Consider the following 18,522-nt stretch of genomic DNA (forward strand, 5'->3'; position numbering starts at 1 on the left):
CTCAGGTTGGGGTGACACTCTGAACCAGACCAGGGCTGTGGGCTACTGGCTGAGGAACAGATTGACAGTACTCCCACCTTTTAAGGGAAAAAAAGATGGGCACGTTTGTGTCATTTGTTGAAATTCTCAGGGCTAGATCTTGGCCTTTAGCTGTGCGGGAGGGTGGGAGTGACATTGCCACTGGTACCAGCCCCAAGACTGCTGCTGCCCATGGACTGATGTATGAGGTTAGAAAAGTACCTGCCTTCACTTCAAGGGGGTGACGTTGAGACATAACCTTTGACACTCCCCCTCCATCGCTTCTATATGTTTTTATTTCCTATGTGTTATCTTAAAAGCTTTGGCTCTTTTAGCTGCTTTATGTATGGAAATAACAGGCATTGAAAGCCCATCATGAATTTAGGGATTCCATTTTGGAGAAGCAACTAACCAGGCAACAATAATAATAAAGGTTGACTCCGCTCTTCATTAGGGACATGGTGACACAAGTATAGGAGGGAGTGGCTCATAGAACCAGCTGTTGCAATGGGCCAAAGGCAGGCTAGATGACCATACCAAACCCTTTAAAATGCAAGTCTGTTCAGCAGGGAGCGCATGCACACCTTTTCAAGGAAAGAAGTCCCCTGACGGTCACATTGTTCGTCAAAGCAGCATTCTCTTAAGCGTTCCCTGCTCCCACACCAAAACCATTCCAAGCTGGAGTCAGTGGCGAGAGGGAAGAGTTATGAAAGTTTTTCAGCATCTACACAGTTGAGAAAAGAGGTTGACTCATAAGCTTCTTTAATAAACCTCTATAATACAGGCAAAGTCGAAATGCTGGCCAGTTAGGGGCTGGTGCTGAAGTGCAATGTAAATCCGATCTATTACATTCATGTCATCTTTGACCATTTTGACGGGTTTTTCCCCCACTAGTTTTCTTTTCTGGACTGCTTATCTTTGCTCATTGGTTTGACAGAATGTTTGTCTTATTTTCTGGGCTATTGACCGTAGCTCTGTTTCAATTTCTTGCTGTTCTAGATCTGACCCAGATTAGTAGAGACAGAGGCCCAGATTGTCAAAGGAACTTCAGCACCCGACTCCCACTAATTGCTATCTTGTCTATTCTCCAGTCTATAAGGTTTACCGGCTAGTTAATAGGCTCAGAGAGGGAAATCTGAGCTTTTAACCACAGAGAATACCTAGGTAGGAAAAGAAAAGAAGTACTTGTGGCACCTTAGGGACTAACAAATTTATTTGAGGATCATTATAATGAAGAAGTATCTCAGAGAGATTTGATAGGCCACAGAGGCAGAAATAAACGAGAAGCACAAGTACCAGGCCAAAGCTTTTAAGCACAACTGAAAAGCTGAAAAAAGGAGGTGTGTGTGTTTTTTTTTAATGTGTCTCATGTGCCACTGAACAATAGCTACCCAACAAAATCATGAAACAACAGCAACCGAAACAGCACAATTGGTATCTATCATCAGTTCGCACTTCACAGCATCAGCCCTCTGATGCTTTCATTCAGACGTGACCGAACTTAGCCCATGCCAAATCCAGTTGGGATAAACCAAGTTGCTGTGGGATCTGGGACTTTTTGTGGGAAATCATGCAGTTCCCAGAGAGCATACTTGGCATCGTCCTGGCCTGTTCTTCTTTTCATGCTTTGTAGGGAGAAATGCACTGCCGTTCCTGATAAATTTCAAATGTACACCAAACAGATCATTGCTTCGTTAGTTATCTCAGTCTTTTCGGCTCAATTGACACTCAGGTGAAATTAAACTATTTTCACCCCTTTCCCCCAAATTCAGTCACTTAAAAAACATTTCAGTGTTTTACAGCACTCTTGTACTTCTCAATAGTGATGATGGAAGCCCTCCCTCCCCCCCGCCCCATGTAAATATGAGGAGATGTGAATGGCAACATACTGCACTTTTCCACCGACCCCAAGCAGTTCAGCTTACACAGCAGCAGCACAAAAATGGCCCTTTTTCTGCCATCTTCACCCCTGGGCCGTGGTGGGGAGGAATTCAGTGCATTTTCTGGGCTTCCCCCTCCGCTGTTGCCCTTGTTATGACCGAGCAGAAGGCAGCAAGAGTGAAATCTTTCTCAGAGTCAAGACTGCGGCACAGACTGCAGCACTAGCCTACCACGATGGGAGCCATTGCATTTCCATTTAGGGGCGCTCTCATGAGTTCCCCCTACCTAGGCCAACATGGCGAGGCAAGCAGCAGCTCCTTAACTATTCTATCAGATTGTTATACCATGCCCATCACCACATCTGAGCTCAACTGCCTCTTCTCCACTTGACATAGCAGCTCCGCATGAGGGGAAGCAATGAAAAATTGCCTGGACAGCAGAAGCAGTCAGAGGGATGCACTTAGAGGGGCTGTGGAGAGACGTGGTGTAGGCAGCTGCCAGCTTGTGTATCCAATCCTCCCTGTAGCAGAACTCCACTGCTTGGAAATCCCTGGAAGAATGGATGGGATTGTGTGCCAGCGGAAGAATTTGATGTCAGCATAAGGATCTTTGGACCAAAGTTGGCCAACAGGAAGTAAGTATCTGGCAAAGACCTTGACGTGTTTAATAAAAGTGCCTTTGACACAGTACTAAAGCTGGCTGAAGTAGTTCAGATATTCACCCAATCATGGCCTCTTTTGATGTTTAAGGAGATTCAGAGGGCACAAACCCATTCACTGTCCAACATCAAAGTCTTTCAGAGGTCGACATACAGCAGGAGATATTCCTCCACTACAGGGCACTAATTATATTTAAATTTTCTGGTCTTTTTTTATCATTATTTCAGTTACCCGGAAGGTTTTCAAATGATTTCATATTCAGTTAGTATTGCCACTTAATTCCCAAATCACTGCAGAGCTCAGTGTATGCAGCAGGGGCTGTCTCGTTAAAGAATTTAGGTCACATAGTACATGAGGTTTTGGTTTGGATGTTTCCATAAAACAAACTAAAGCAATAGTATAAATAATCAAACATAAGTAGCATTTCAGTTTAAAAACAATGATTTGAAACATTCTGCTTTGAGATCAAAGTTCACAAGGTACTGGATGGAAACCCTTTTAAGTTTTTCCCAGCTCCGTGATTCACAGCGAAGACATTTGGGAGTCCAGAGAATCCCTTCACATGCATATACTGTAAACTTTCTAATATCCACCTTTCAGGTGTACAAATGGAGGAGTCGTCTTTCACATGCCTTCAGAAGAGCATTTGCATAAACCAGCTAAGATGTGTTTGCTGTGCAGAGTTTTAAGTGTAATGCAGGTAGTGTAAGCATATAAAGAATGGCTGTGTCTCAACAGAATGTTGTTTTATTGTGTATAAAGCCTCTGGCTAAAAATTCACTTTTTTGTGCCTTTGACATTTGTGGCTGTCATAAAAATAAAGTGAAGGGTAACCACCTTTCTGTATACAGTGCTATAAAATCCCTCCTGACCAGAGGCAAAACCCCTTCATCTGTAAAGGGTTAAGAAGCTAAGATAACCTCGCTGGCACCTGACTAAAATGACCAATGAGGAGACAAGATACTTTCAGAGCTGGAGCGGGGGAAACAGGGTCGGTCTGTCTGTCTGTCTGATGCTTTTTCCGGGAACAGATCAGGAATGCAGTCTCAGAACTTCTGTTAGTTAGTAAGTAATCTAGCTAGAAATGCGTTAGATTTCCTTTTGTTTAATGGCTGGTAAAATAAGCTGTGTTAGGTGGAATGTATATTCCTGTTTTTGTGTCTTTTTGTAACTTAAGGTTTTGCCTAGAGGGATTCTCTGTGTTTTGAATCTGATTACCCTGTAAGGTATTTACCATCCTGATTTTACAGAGGTGATTCTTTTACCTTTTCGTTAATTAAAATTCTTCTTTTAAGAACCTGATTGATTTTTCATTGTTCTTAAGATCCAGGGGTTTGGGTCTGTGTTGACCTATACAAATTGATGAGGATTTTTATCAAGCCTTCTCCAGGAAAGGGGGTGTAGGGCTTGGGGGGGGGGTATTTTGGGGGAAGACATCTCCAAGTGGTCCTTTCCCTGTTCTTTGTTTAACATGTTTGGTGGTGGCAGCATAGGGTTCAAGGACAAGCAAAGTTTGTACTTTGGGGAAGTTTTTAACCTAAGCTGGTAAAAATAAGCTTAGGGGGTCTTTCATGCAGTTCCCCACATCTGTACCCTAGAGTTCAGAGTGGGGAAGGAACCTTGACAGTGGCATAGAAACCATTTTGTGTAGTCAGCAGCATTATGTAGGTCTGGAGTCCTTGTAAATTGAGATTCATCATTGACCAAGATCTTCACCGAGATTGGCTCAAGGCAGTATATGGATACTAGTAGCTGTTGGCATCATGAGAGGATTCAACTCGTTTTATATTGGACATGCCCATGGATGTCCATGACTGTTCACAGAGCCTCCTCCATTTCTACCCTGCTCCCGTCAGGGTCTGTGCTACTACCCCGCGGTCTAAGTGCCTCCTTGAGCGATATATCCTCCACCTGCTTCTCTTCATTTTCATTAGCCTCTTCATGGACCCAGTGGTGCACACAGTCCTGTTCAGAGTTGCTCCTAACGTACCCAGGCAAGTTCATGTGTGCCTCATTTTGCCTACTGGCATTTCTGCAGACTTTGCTGGAAATCAGAACCATGCGGGAGCTGGCCACCATCTGAGACTGGCTGCTGGTGCTGTGGGTCATGTTGGTGAGGACGGAGCCATATCTGTAATTGCCACATGGAGTCGTCCTTTTCCAGTCAATAGCCAGGTTCCATCTAGTCCAAGTCTTCTTGATTTCAGTCTGAACCTATCAGAGGGAAAAACAAAATCAATCAACAGGTCTAAGGCATAAATTGTAAGGGGAAGGAGTCAAGAGCTAAAGGAAACCTTTAAATATCTTCCCTTTAAAGCACAATCTTGAAAATTCACATGGTATGAAGCTCCTCCAGCTGTGTAAAATCAAGTTAAAAAATCACGTATTAACCCTTAAGAAAAATCCCAAATGCCCAAACAAATGTCATTACCTATCAGCCAGATTCTAATTAACTTTCTAAAGTTGTACAGTTCCTTTCTCCAGTCCTATTGTAATCACAGATGCAGATGATAAAGCCAGAAGGCACCATTAGAGTAAGGTGTTGCTGAAGTAAGAGTATCTGGCCCTGTGTCACTAATGTCACCTTGACTGACTGAAAGACCCTTTTAAGCATTGCATTTACATTTCATCGTGCATGTCATTTCACTCTGTTGGTACAATGAATATTGCTAGTCAGTTTCCGACCAAGTTGCAAATACAGGGGCCTGTTCAAATCCAGACAAAAATTGTTTCCATTTTGTTTATTTTATAATTCGTAACAACTTAGGTAACCAACTACCTGACCCTATCCCTTTAAGAGTTGCTCAGCAGTTGTAGGGACAAACAGCTAACTCGCAACTACCCTCTTATTACATTCTGTAGAAAATATCCCTTTCTGTCACTCAGTGATTTTTGGTTAGGTGCCTCATCCAATCCAGGCTTTCAACTTACCTCTCCATTGCAGTAACAATAGATGATAGAGACGAAGAAACCCTGAAGGATAAAGAAGCAGAAATCATTAAGGGATAATTGCCATGTGAAGAAGCGTGTCAAATGTAAGTCTCCTTCCAGCTAAATTTTAGCATGTCTAACTTATGTTAAACATATTAATGAAGTTTATCATTTCTCAAAGTCTTCCAAGTTCATTCCTGTTAACATGTTGTTTTAGCTACACACAGCAGAGTTTTATCTGTTATCACAATCCCTGGAGAAAGAAGACGAGGAGATGGAAACTAGACACTCTCTCTAGTACAACTGGCTGGAAAATGGAAATTCCTTCCCATGAAATATTTCACATTCTTGGGGGGAAAAAATTGGTCCCAAATGAGGACGGAAAGTAAAAAAATGTGAAATATTTTGTGAGAAGAAACTTCCAGAAAAATTCCCTTTCAGGAGAACTAAAATGGAATGTTTCCACTGGCCAGAATCCTGCCTGCAGAGAGAATGTGAAACTGACAAGAGTCAGAAAGTGAAATTAACAAGACCCTTCCACAGGGCAGTTAGAAAACCATCACTTCAGTTTTCCTGAGAGAAAATCAATTTTTGGTAAAATTGATATTTTCCTACAGAAAATTTTGATTTTTGTGAAAATGACATTTTCTGTTGGAAAATTATTCCAACCAATTGGCTCAGTTCTCTACTATCTTCAGATTCGTGTCTGCAATGTCTGCTTTCTATGTTATTTCTTGAACCTACATAATCTTGTGGTTATTTACACCCAGTTGGCATAGTAATTGAATCCATATAGTGGGAAAAATAAATTTAACTCGGGATCTTCATCCTTGAAGCAGAACTTTCCTGACTAGGAAACAAAAAGACATCTATTTTATCACAAAAGCTACTACGCCAGCAGAGAAAACACACTCCCAGATATAGTCGTCACAACCCTTCCTGTGGTAAATAGGACACAGAGGAGCAGGAGTACTGTTGTATTTTCTCTAGTGTGGAACGAACCCCCAGCTGCTACTAAGTTTAGGAACTCAATGACCAACCTTGTCAGAGCTCTGTAAAAATGTGATTTGCCTTTGGCGTCAGAATTACACTGTTACATAGTGTCAAGGGTCAGCAGAAAACCAGAGAGAAGGGATAAGGATGAGAAAGACAGAGAACAAAACGGATAATATATCTCGCACCTGGAAAGAGTTGAAGAAGAGCTCACAGTGCATTCGGATCTGCCATCCCAGCCCGGTGAACGTGTGCGGTAGGCACACAAAGACAATATAATGCACCCCGAAGACCAGAATCAGAACCAAGGTGGACTTTGCTAGCTTCCTGTAAGAGTTACAAAAAATACAGGAATGAGAGTGGATTGCAGTGAGGAGATCATGTAGACTCATTAAGATTACTTTTAACAAATATTTGTTGACTTTTCAACCTCCTACAGAGTAATGACTTCCTATTTTGTTTTTAGCTAATCATTTTCCAGCATAAAAGTCCCAGTGGCAATGTGGGATAATTACAATTCCTCAATCCACCATAAAACATCAAGTCCCACTTGATTCTGTCCCCAAAATGTACCCCAACAAGGGTGATTTGTACTGCAGCCTTCACTCCCTCAGTAGGTACTTACTACCTGAATTAGCACTGTGGTACACAAGTACTTTTCTATTACATTAGACCTGTGAGAGCTTTTACACTTCATCTTGAAAAAGCAAAAGCTCTCTTTTCTTGTGTGAAATGCTGACAAGCTCATGAGCCTAGGGAGGGTTCAGTTAAAAAGGAAATGGGCATTTCCAAGAAAACACTACAAATTAAGGGCTCTACTGTGGCTTGTAGCAAAAACCCTACAATAGTGTGTGGCTTGTAGCTGCAACACCTCAGTGAGAGAACTGTGAAGAGTTGCAGCTCCAAGAGGTCCAGTGGAAGTGTGCCTACTGCTACATCCCTTGCACAGCTGGCTAGCTCCACTGCTCAGTGTGGTGGAGGCTGGGAACATAGGCTCACAACCTCCCCATCGCACCCTGTCTACTTTTGCATCCCAGGACGAAACAGAAGGGATCGGTTTCAAACTCTTCCAGAAAATGGCAGAGGTGCTCCCTGGTTAGGACCACCCTTTCAATACAGCTTTGCAACTTCAGTGCGCTACTACCTAGCCAGCTGCTCGGGTAAGTGTGACAGCCATGAGTGTTTTTCCCATTGGCAGGCGGTGAGAAGGAAGATGTAATCTCTCTTTTCTCATGCAGGCCTTTGCATATTCATCTACGCTCTTGTCACCTTAGGAATAGTTTATTGTAATTCACTCTACAGGAGGCTACACACAGCAATCAACTGGAAGCTAGTGCAGTATGTGGCCAACTACTTGTTAAGTAGAACACCATGGAGAGAATACATTACACCAGTGCTCCAGAGTCTGAACTGACTGCCTATTTGGTTCCAGCTGGAGCTTTAATTATATGATTGGTTATAATTATAATGTCCCTGTGACACTGGCAGGCCAGGTGTCAGCTCTTGTCAAGACTTTAGGACTCAGCTGAACACTGACAAATTCATTGCTGGAAACTGTTCTGTTTCACTTGGGTGTTAGTATGGCGAAGATGGACACTGGATAGATAACAACGTGGTTAGTGTTTAGACTTTATGACATGCTTGTAAGTTGCTGCATGCATTAATCTCACTTATAATATTTTTATCACCTACTATAAGGTAATATTTAAGTTTTTGCTGTATAACTGTACAAAATGTTTGCCCTGAAACTGTCAACCTGACACAAGGGATTGTCTCCTGTTCACTGAGAAGGCTATCAAAACTCAATGGGCCATTGTGGGATATCACAATACAAAGACTTAATTGCCCCTGCACACCCATGAACAGGCTACATGCAGAAGGGAAATGCATGAATTCAGCTTGAATTCTGGAAGAAGGAAATAGAAAACAAGAAGAAAATTTGCATTTCTTTTGCTGTTTGGACTTTTGCAGGAGCCATGAAACAGAAGCAGAGATCTCTAGGGTCAAGCTGGGTTAGCCCTGTAAGACATTCAGTGCTGACGGATTTCTACAACTCTGTCACCTTTTGGAACCATAAACTGTAACTCGTTGGCGCATATATATATACATATATATATAAAATGCTTTACCTGTAAATAATTCTCTCATTCCTTTTCTTAGTTAACAAATCCTTAGTTAGTTTATTACAAGATTGGTTACAAGCGTTGTCTGTGGTGTGAGATCTGAGGTACAAATTGACCTAGGGTAAGTGACTGGTCTCTGGGGACTGGAAGCAACCTGAATCTTTTGTGGTCTTTAGTTTATGTGGCAACCAACTATCACTGAGTCCAGCTTGCCTGGCTGGCAAGATAGAGTGGAATGCCTGAGGGGACTGTCTGTGACTCCATGGTAAGACTGGTGCTTCAGGAGTTCACATTTGTTACTGGGTTGGTGAAATCTAATTTTTGACAGTCTGCCCTGAGATTGGCACTCACAGTTGTGAACCACTCCAAACAGCATGACAGTCCTTCATTGGTTTGGGAGCTGGTTAACTGAGACACCACCTTTCACCTAGGAGATGCTGGACCTTGCTTGAGTTAAAGGTAGACATCTGCTGGCAGGACATTCTCCAAGTTGGGTGCTCAGTTTGGAATGCACTCCCTCTCCTTGATTCGCTACCCCCAGAATTGTTAACCTGCAAGGCCCATCTGTTTTCTCAGGTGTTTGGTAGATCAATGGGTTGACTTGGGTCCCAAGTGATGATGGTGGTTATAAGAGTAAGAGGGGGTTTCTGTAAGCATTTGTGTGTGTGTGTGATTTTTTTTTTTTGAATGATATCTCATTATGGTTAGGTATACTAGAGTTATAGCCTCTGCTGGATAGATCTAGATTAATGAATAAATTAGGGCTGTCGATTAATCGCAGTTAACTCATGCAATTAACTCAAAAAAATAACTGCAATTAATAAAATTAATCGTGATTAATCGCACTATTAAACAATAGAATACCAATTGAAGTGTATTAAATATTTTTGGATGTTTTTCTACATTTTCAAATATATTGATTTCTATTACAACCCAGAATACAAAATGTACAGTGCTCACTTTATATTTTTGATTATAAATATTTGCACTGTAAAAATGATAAACAAGAGTATTTTTCAATTCACCTCATACAAATACTGTAGTGCAATCTGTTTATCGTGAAAGTGTAACTTACAAATGTAGATTTTTTTTTGTTACAAAACTGCACTCAAAAACAAAACAATGTAAAACTTTTACAGCCTACAAGTCCACTCAATCCTACTTCTTGTTCAGACAATTGCTAAGACAAACAATTTTGTTTACATTTATGGGAGATACTGCTGACTGCTTCTTATTTACAATGTCACCTGAAAGTGAGGACAGGCATTCACATGGCACTTTTGTAGCCAGCATTGCAAGGTATTTACATGCCAGATATGCTAAACATTCATATGCCCCTTCATGCTTCGGCCACCATTCCAGAGACATGCTTCCATGCTGATGACGCTCATTAAAAAAATGCATTAATTAAATTTGTGCCTGAACTCCTTGGGGTAGAATTGTATGTCTCCTGCTCTGTTTTACCTGCATTCTGCCATATATTTCATTTTATAGCAGTCTTGGATGATGACCCAGTACATGTTCGTTTTAAGAACACTTTCACAGCAGATTTGACAAAACACAAAGAAGGTACCAATGTGAGATTTCTAAAGATAGTTACAGCACTTGACCTAAGCTTTAAGAATCAGAAGTACCTTCCAAAATCTGAGAGGGATGAGATGTGGTGAATGCTTTCAGATGTCTTAAAAGAACAACACTCCGATGTGGTACAACAGAACCTGAACCACCAAAAAGGAAAATCAATCTTCTGCTGGTGGCATCTGACTCAGATGATGAAAATAAACATGCATCAGTCTGCTCTGCTTTGAACTGTTATCAAGCGGAACCCACCATCAGCATCAGCATCTTCTGGAATGGTGGTTGAAACATGAAGGGACATATGAATCTTTAATGCATCTGGCGCATAAATATCTTGTGATGCCAGTGTGACGTTGCACTCCATAATGTTTTATGGAAATACGTTTATGAGTGTGAACATGATGTAACTGGAATATGCTTTATGCAAAAGGTCTCTTGTAAGGTATCATTACAAAGCTTATGATCTACGAATATATTCCTCCTATTTATAAGAATGTATCATTCTTGTTTCTGAAGCTAGAAATATGAAGTATAACTCTAAGATCCTATTGTAATTTATGCAAAGCATGGGCTGTTAATGGTGGTTTAGAATTTTGATGGCTCCTATTGACTAGGACAATTGGTTGTAGATGGTTTATTGATCTGCAAACCTTCCTGGGTATATGGGGGCCAGCCCTGGAAGAATGGAGGCTGGGGTCTCACAGGACATGTGAACATGTCACCTGATACTGGAATCCATCTTAAACCTGGTGCTTTTCCTTTTGGAAGGAAGGGTGGGGACCCAGGGAGACAAAAGATTCCCACTTTGTGCCAAAGCTATAAAAGGGGATGGAACAGAAAAACGTCATGAGAACACTCCTGCTTTCCACCTAAGCTGTCTGCTGGAGCTAACAAAGACTGTACCAGGAGAAAGGATTTGGCCCAGATTAGGAAGGAGTCTAGTCTGTGAAAGAAGTTTATTGGAACATCTCTGAGGGTGAGATTTTACCTGTAATCAGTTTCTTAGTGTATTAGACTTAGACTTGCGTGGTTTTTGCTTTATTTTCCTTGGTGACTTACTTTGTTCTGTCTATTACTTGGAACCACTTAAATCCTATGTTTTATACTTAATAAAATCACTTTTGTTTATTTGTAAACCCAGGATAAGTGATTAATACCTGGTGGAGCAAACAGCTGTGCATATTTCTCTATCAGTGTTATAGTGGTTGGGCAATTTATGAGTTTAGCCTGTATAAGCTTTATACAGAGTAAAATGGATTTATTTAGGGTTTGGATCCCATTGGGAGCTGGGTGTTTGAGCGCTGGAGTCAGGTGACCTGCAGAGCAGTTTTTGGTTAAAGTCTGCAGCTTTGGGGGCGTGGACCAGACCTGGGTCTGGGTTGCAGCAGGCTAGCATGTCTGGCTCATCAAGGCAGGGTTCTGGAGTCCCAAGCTGGCAAGGAAAACGGGCTCAGAGGTGATTCCAGCACATCAGGTGACAGTCCCAAAGGGGATCCCTGTGACCAAACCCGTCACAGCCAGTTACAACAGTGCCATGCGAACGCCTGTTCTCACTTTCAGGTGACATTGTAAACAAGACGTGGGCAGCATTATCTCCTGCAAATTGTCACCAAACTTGTTTGTCTGAGCGACTGGCTGAAGTAGAACTGAGTGGACTTGTAGGTTCTAAAGTTTTACATTTGTTTTATTTTTGAATGCAGTTTTTTTTGTACATAATTCTACATTTGTAAATTCAACTTTCGTTATTAAGAGATTGCACTACAGTACTTGTATTAGGTGAATTGAAATATACTGTTTCTTTTGGGTTTTTTTTACAGTGCAAGTATTTGTAATAAAAAATAACAGTGCAATTAATCGCTTGACAGCCCTAGAATAAGTGAATGAATATTTTTTAGAAATGCCCACAGGAAAGCTGAACTTGCATGCCTACACAGTCTGGAAGATGAATTTACAAAACCAGGATATTTCAGATGAATGTAGCAAAACAATCTATCAACTCTGAAATTTCTCAGAAGCTACGCTTCAAAGGCTTTTATTGAGACTTGTAGGTGATTCATACTGTTTAAAGCATCCCTTTTAGCCAGAAAAATCTTGACTATGCTGTTAAACAAAATCCAGCCCAGGGATTTACCTGTATTGTTTCCTTGTGTCATACCCAACAGCATTTGTCTCCCATATTTTGGTTGCCAGAACCCGTAAGGTATTCAGGAACAGAATGAAGTTCAGCTGTAAAATGCAGAGTGGTATTACAGGGGGGTTGAAGGTTGGTTGAAAAGAATGTAATCAGGAGCATAGGCACAAAAACAATGAAGAACATTTTGCCCCAAAGGAAAACTGCAGCAAGGATAAAATTGCATCTTTCTGATCACTGGTCCAGGACATTGCTTGGAAAAGTTACTGGTTCTGAAGTTCCTAGCCCTGGCTAGTTGTGAGATCACATCACTTGGTTATCATGGATGGGCCAGATTTTCAGCTCCATTGAAGTCAACCATGCCAAATTAAACCACTTCAGTTCTGACATGGGTTAAGTTAGATATTGATGAGGTGTAATTATGGGGACCCATGCTTTCCATTACTAAAAACTTTACGGCCAGATTCATTGGCCTGGAGGCTACTCCAGAGGTGCAAAGTGGACTGGCTGCCTGGGTCAGGGGAGGGAGGAATCCTTGGGTGCCAGAGAGATGATATAGACACTCCTATGTCAACCCTTCTTGGGTTTAGTGTAGGGGGAATAGCCTGGCAAAAGGGACTGTGGCTGTGATGGCCTTTTGGGGCCATAGGCACCAGGTTTAAGTCATGCAGGGGACAAGGACCAATGCCCATTGACCACATGATCAGGGAGTTGCAAAGATGGCTTAATATCATCTTAGTCCATCACCAACCTGTGCACTTCCCCTGAGCACAGTTCAGCCAGTTCTGTGACTCTGGGCCTAACTCTAGCTATGCTCAACACAGTATCTGAGTAGAAACAAAAGCCAGATCAGTATAATGTGTGGGTTTTTTTAAGGGCTGATGTCCTCAATCTGGCCAGGGTTACTGGAGTTGGCAGTACCAGCTCTGTGAAATTGGACGAATCCCAGCTTCCCAAAGCTATATGGCATTTCTTTCCAGCCCAGGGGGTTTGTGAGATACTACACCTTAAAACAGGTCCCGCTGAATTGGCGGAGATCTTTTTGGCATTGCTTGAGCACTGGACATAGTAAGCCGTAGGTGTCACACCAGTGTAATTTTTCTATGCATCACAGGTAGCCCTGTTATCACAGTTCATTTTGCATTGTTTCCCTTGTATGTACTGCCAGTGTTACTTGTGTACATGCAGGGCTTTCATTTGCAAACCACCCCTTTCAAGTGCAGCTTTGGCAAGACTTCTGTGGTGTAATTTAGAAATCCTGAATACACCTGCTGCCTTTATTAGGCATAAAAAGAATTTTCTATTCCTTGCACCAAAGCGCCGATTATCGCATCAGCTAAGCCCTCCCACAGAATTGGATGTTGAACAAACAAACAAACAAACAAACAATCAAATGGTCATAATGTCAACTGAAAATCTAGTGAGTACGCTGCCAGGGGATCATACACTACGCTGCCAAAAGGATGAAACTGAGAGTATAATGGGTCTTTTGTATCACTAACTGGAATCCCACGCCGTCACAACAGCATATTTCCAGTGGAAACAGTTGCAGTGAAAAAGGTTTGGGGTCCCTTAAGGAGAACTTTCATCCACATGAATCAAACAGAAATTTGTTAGGAAACTTTCAAGTCTGAGCTACCTGTCAGGCCCCTTCTCCGCAAAGCCCAGTTAGTCAATGGGAGCATTTTCCCATTCACTTCAGTGGCTTTGGACCAGGCCTTTATTGCCACTGTGACCTCTGAAATAAGGGCAGATCATCTGGGATCTGGAGGCAAACTGGTCTTGGTAAAGGCTTTTGAATTCCTTGTTCCTATAGGTCCTCAGAGGCTAAGTTTAGGACATCAATTCACACAGGGCCTGAGCCTGATTCTCCTGCTGTTTAAATCAGAAGTAATTCCATTCACATTGTTGGCGCAAGACCAGTGGCATGAGAGAAGAATCAGGTCAAGAACTGGACAGCATCATATATGAACACAGACAGTTCATTCATGTATTACTGAGGCTGTAAAAACAGAGCCTGAAGAAAGGATGCCCTCCCTGCGTTAAGCATGGCAATTTCCATTACACACATTACTGTCTCTTTCACCTTGAAACATAGTGAAAGATCCCAATTGACACCAAAAGATGTATTGACTACACTCAAAATACTGCACTGAAGTGGAGTATACTGACAGAGAGCACCTATGCCACTATTTTCTGGCAATTCCTTATTTCTACAGCAATTCTAAATAGTACATAGTTAGAACAGTATGCAGGGGACCCTCGCTCCAGTGCTCATAAAGATACCAAGGGATGTGACGCATCCTCCAGCAATAGAATTTTTTAAATTAAGATTTCATGTTTTTCTAGCAGATAGTGCAAGCAGAGCTATTGGATGTGAAGCAGGAATTAATTCTTTGACATTCTATGGCCTGTGATTGCAGGTGGTCAGATTAAATTATCATAATGATCCCTTAAAAATCTGTGACTAATTGACCTGATTCCAATCTCATTTACACGAGTTCTGTGCTGCTGTATATCATTGGGCATGGCTCTCCTTTACACTTAAGACCCTTTTACACCATTATATCAATGTAAAGGAGAATTTACTTCCACTTCACATTGCCAAAGAGAGGAAGAGGGGCCACAGTGTAAACACAAATCAGGTTCCATTGACTTAGTGGAGTTACTCCTCTTTTACACCTATGTAAGTTAGCTCACAAACAGCCCCAAAATCTTCACTAACCAAAGAAAAGGAGACTTCGTCGTTTTTTTGAAACCTTTCATTTTGATGTTATTCCTGGGCTTGAGCCTTTAAAAAAAATCTGCTTTGTCTCGATTTGTTTTCATTTCTCTCACCCAGTTTTTATGCTGGTTTGTTTGTTACTTGGTTTTCCTGAAATATTTCCAGGCTCATTTGAAAACAAACCAATGCATCAGATATAATGTCCGTGTTGTAGAACTGGGTGGCTTTTGTACTCAGAGAGCAAACAGCAGTGTAAACTGTTACTCTTGGGCTTGAAAAGAAACCCCGTGTTCTGTTCTAGAGATGAAAGAAACAGCTAGCTTGTGATTGGAGTGTTTGATAATAAAATTTGTTCCGTAATAGGATGGGGGCATCAGTAATGTTGTTGTTTCTATGTATTACAGTAGTGCTTAGTGGCCCCAATTGAGACTGGCACCCCATTGTGCTAGGTACTGTACAAATACTGAGAGTATGTCTACACTACACAGCGCAGGTAGGCATGCCTATGCTAGCTTTAATCTAGCTAGTGGATCTAAAAACCTGCAGTGAAGATGTGGTGGCACAGACCCTTCCGTGGGCTGTACAAGCTGCCTGGAATCCTGGGTAGGTAGTGCGGTCTGTGTCTCCACAGTTTCACTGCTAGTTTGGCATGAGAGTAGCTTGCTAAATGCAGGACCAGCATATAACATTCCCCAGACAGGTCTCTCAATGCAGCTAGTCCTCACCTTTCAAACCTCGTCCACTCTCCTGAGGTCTCAGTCCCACAGTTTTGTGATGCTGGCAATCAAGTTGAAACTGCCATGCTCATTCTCATTTGGGAAGCAAGCTGGCTTGGAATCCAGATCTCCTGTCCTAACCAGTCATTACACTTCGTTTACCACAAATGTGTTTTGAGCCCAGTTAAAGGGATAGCTCTGGAAACCCACCAAAGTGTCATTTTGATTATAGTAAAAAAGCTTGGTGTCAAGTGCAGAAGCGGCTAATAACCAGGGGCCATGTCTAGTACCTAGACTCTGAGTTAAGCACATTTCAATGAGCCATCTAAAAGCCTTAAATCATAGATGAGTCTGAAAAGTAGATTTTAATGTCTGGACAAATCTGATCATTTATTACAACACCACTCCTAAGACAAGAGACTTTGGCTAGAGCTGCAGTGCTGCAGCCATTAATACTGAATTTTTATGAGGCTGAGGCAGCAGAAATTCAGTGTGTCTAGAAACGAAGGAGGATATACATGTAAATATAACAGAAGAAAATGCTCTCCAAAGATTTTTTTTCCCGCTTCTACTGAAGCAAACAAAATTAACTGTGTAAGGATGCATGTGTCCTGGTTACAGAAGCATCTTTGACAGGTTAGGTTGAGGCACAATGAAAATTCAGTATACAGCAGCCCTTTAAAAAAATTTTCATGTGTTTTTAAGGTGTCACATCAGGCTCTGCACAGTGTATAGATGAGCTCAGCAGAGGTGTAGAAGTTAAAGCTACGCTGGTATAAATAAGAAAGGGCAATTGGCTGAGTGTTCTCTGGCCTCGTGGCGTTGGAATTCAATCCCGACTCAATGGTCCAAAACAGACCAAATCTGATCAGTTGAGATGATCAGAAAGTGAGAACCATGTCATGAAAATAGCACAGTGTTATTTGTTCTGCTGGTTTAGAAAAGGAACAATTATTGGGTTATTCCAAATTTTTTCTTTAACATTTTTATAGAAAATTGTTGGTTTGGGATTTTTTTTATTTTTCCTTTCTCCCCCCCACCTTCCCATGTTGCCAACAGGAAGAATGATAAATCAAATCTCAAAAACTTAAATAAACCCCCCCACATTTTTGTTTTCTATGATTGTTCAAAACACCAGGACCATTTGGGAGAAAAAAATGTCAAGAAATTTGTCAGTTTCCTAAAAAGGCTATTTTTGACTCTGCCCTCGCCCCTGTCTCCCTCCCCACCAAAAATTGTCCAACCAGTTCTACTACTGATCCTCACGGCATGCTGCAAAGTTAATCTTTGGTGGGAAAAGGTTATTTATGTTTTTAATCTGCTGGGATTGCTGATGGTGGGTTATACTGGATCACCCTGCTGCGCTTTAGCTATTTTGGGGAATAATTTTAAATTATATTTAAGTTATGCCAGGAGAGTGTACAGCTACATTCTGTTTAAATATAATATTTATTTTATCGGCCAGGTTAATTAGTAGGATAATGGAGACATAATTCTTGTTTTCCCTCTGCATTGGCAAATGCCAGTCTTTTTAGTTCTGTATTTGAATAAACTGTTCAAGTTATAATCATCAAGGATTTTCATGTGGGTCAAAAATTGGACCATATACAGAGCATGAACGAGATTTATGATGTACTGATTTTATATAAATATAGACATGAGATTAATCACGAGATGCATGAAACTTGGCAGGTCCACCTGCCGTATTATTATTGTGTTTATTATTTGTGTGCCAAGTTATGGTAACAAAGAGTAGTGCCCAGTGCAGTACTTGGGTTGTGCAATGATGCCCAGGACTTGGGCCATTGTGGATACAAACACTACAATTCTAAAAGAAAAAGTATGGATTCATTAGCATTATCCCCTCTGAAGAATCTACCTTCATATCAAACTCCCAGTAGTTTCAATGAGGGTTTTGCACATGGAAGAGCTGCATGATTGGACCCCTGGAGCCATACATCACTTTTCTATCATCCTTGCCCCAGTCTGTGCTTTTCAGCCATTCCCTTTAGCATGAAATGTTAAAGGGCTAAAATTCAAGATGAGAAAATGGGCACTGGGATTGAAACTGCAAAGAAGATCTTTCATTTCCAATATACTTTTGAAAATGGGACTTATGTGATTTTGAAAAGGTAACCCTTGGCCTACAATTGAATATGACCATTTTTATCAGCTATCATAAACAAAGTGTTCTCAGTCTGGAATTTTTAAAAAAGAAGCCATTAGAACTTTTGCCCTAAACTTTCCCCTTGAGGTTCAAAAACAAAAAGTTGGATTAACCTTATTTTTAAATTGCTTTTTATTGTCACCCGTTTCTACACTTCTGGATGGAACCAATAAAGGAAGTGATTAAATCCTGATGCAAAGGTTGTTCTTATGTTATTCCTGGCCTGGACAGGAAGCACTGGAAATTCCATGAGAACATCTGTTTTCAGGCAAGTTCCAGCCACTTTTGTAGACTCAAGAGATTTCAACAATTAGGAAAAGGATCTGAAATTTAGAGTGTTTATCTGAACAGAGTCTAACTGCTGACTCTTCATTCATCCATCACTAGGGAAAGCTTCACCTTGATCAACTTCATTTCTTGAGTCACTTTTTCTGATAGATCCCAAGGGTTAGTTGAGAGACTAAGGTAACTTGATCCTCATTCCACCCTCCCTTTCCCCACTCTCACTTCAGAACCTGTATCTTTTAGAGCAAAGCCAGAGAGTTTAAAAAAAATCAGATGACCAATAAATTATTTAGGCTACATCGCATGTATAAAACC

General features: G+C 41.3%; 1 protein-coding gene across 2 annotated transcripts in view; it reads right to left on the bottom strand.

Moving 5' to 3' along the window:
- Nucleotides 1–1,219: 1,219 nt before the first annotated feature.
- The window catches only part of PTH2R (parathyroid hormone 2 receptor), a 99,880-nt gene continuing 82,577 nt past the window's right edge, over nucleotides 1,220–18,522 (bottom strand). The window contains exons 10-13 of one of the 2 annotated variants that reach the window (XM_038421937.2): nucleotides 12,315–12,409; nucleotides 6,671–6,809; nucleotides 5,490–5,531; nucleotides 1,220–4,772 (exon numbers count right to left, since the gene is read on the bottom strand). In XM_038421937.2, the coding sequence (XP_038277865.1) occupies nucleotides 4,377–4,772; nucleotides 5,490–5,531; nucleotides 6,671–6,809; nucleotides 12,315–12,409 (672 nt within the window). In that variant the 3' untranslated portion in view covers nucleotides 1,220–4,376. The remainder of the gene's footprint in view (nucleotides 4,773–5,489; nucleotides 5,532–6,670; nucleotides 6,810–12,314; nucleotides 12,410–18,522) is intronic. The other variant, XM_038421938.2, reaches the window with a different exon arrangement.

This window comes from Dermochelys coriacea, chromosome 11, assembly GCF_009764565.3.
Source record: "Dermochelys coriacea isolate rDerCor1 chromosome 11, rDerCor1.pri.v4, whole genome shotgun sequence".
Classification (NCBI taxonomy): domain Eukaryota; kingdom Metazoa; phylum Chordata; order Testudines; family Dermochelyidae; genus Dermochelys; species Dermochelys coriacea.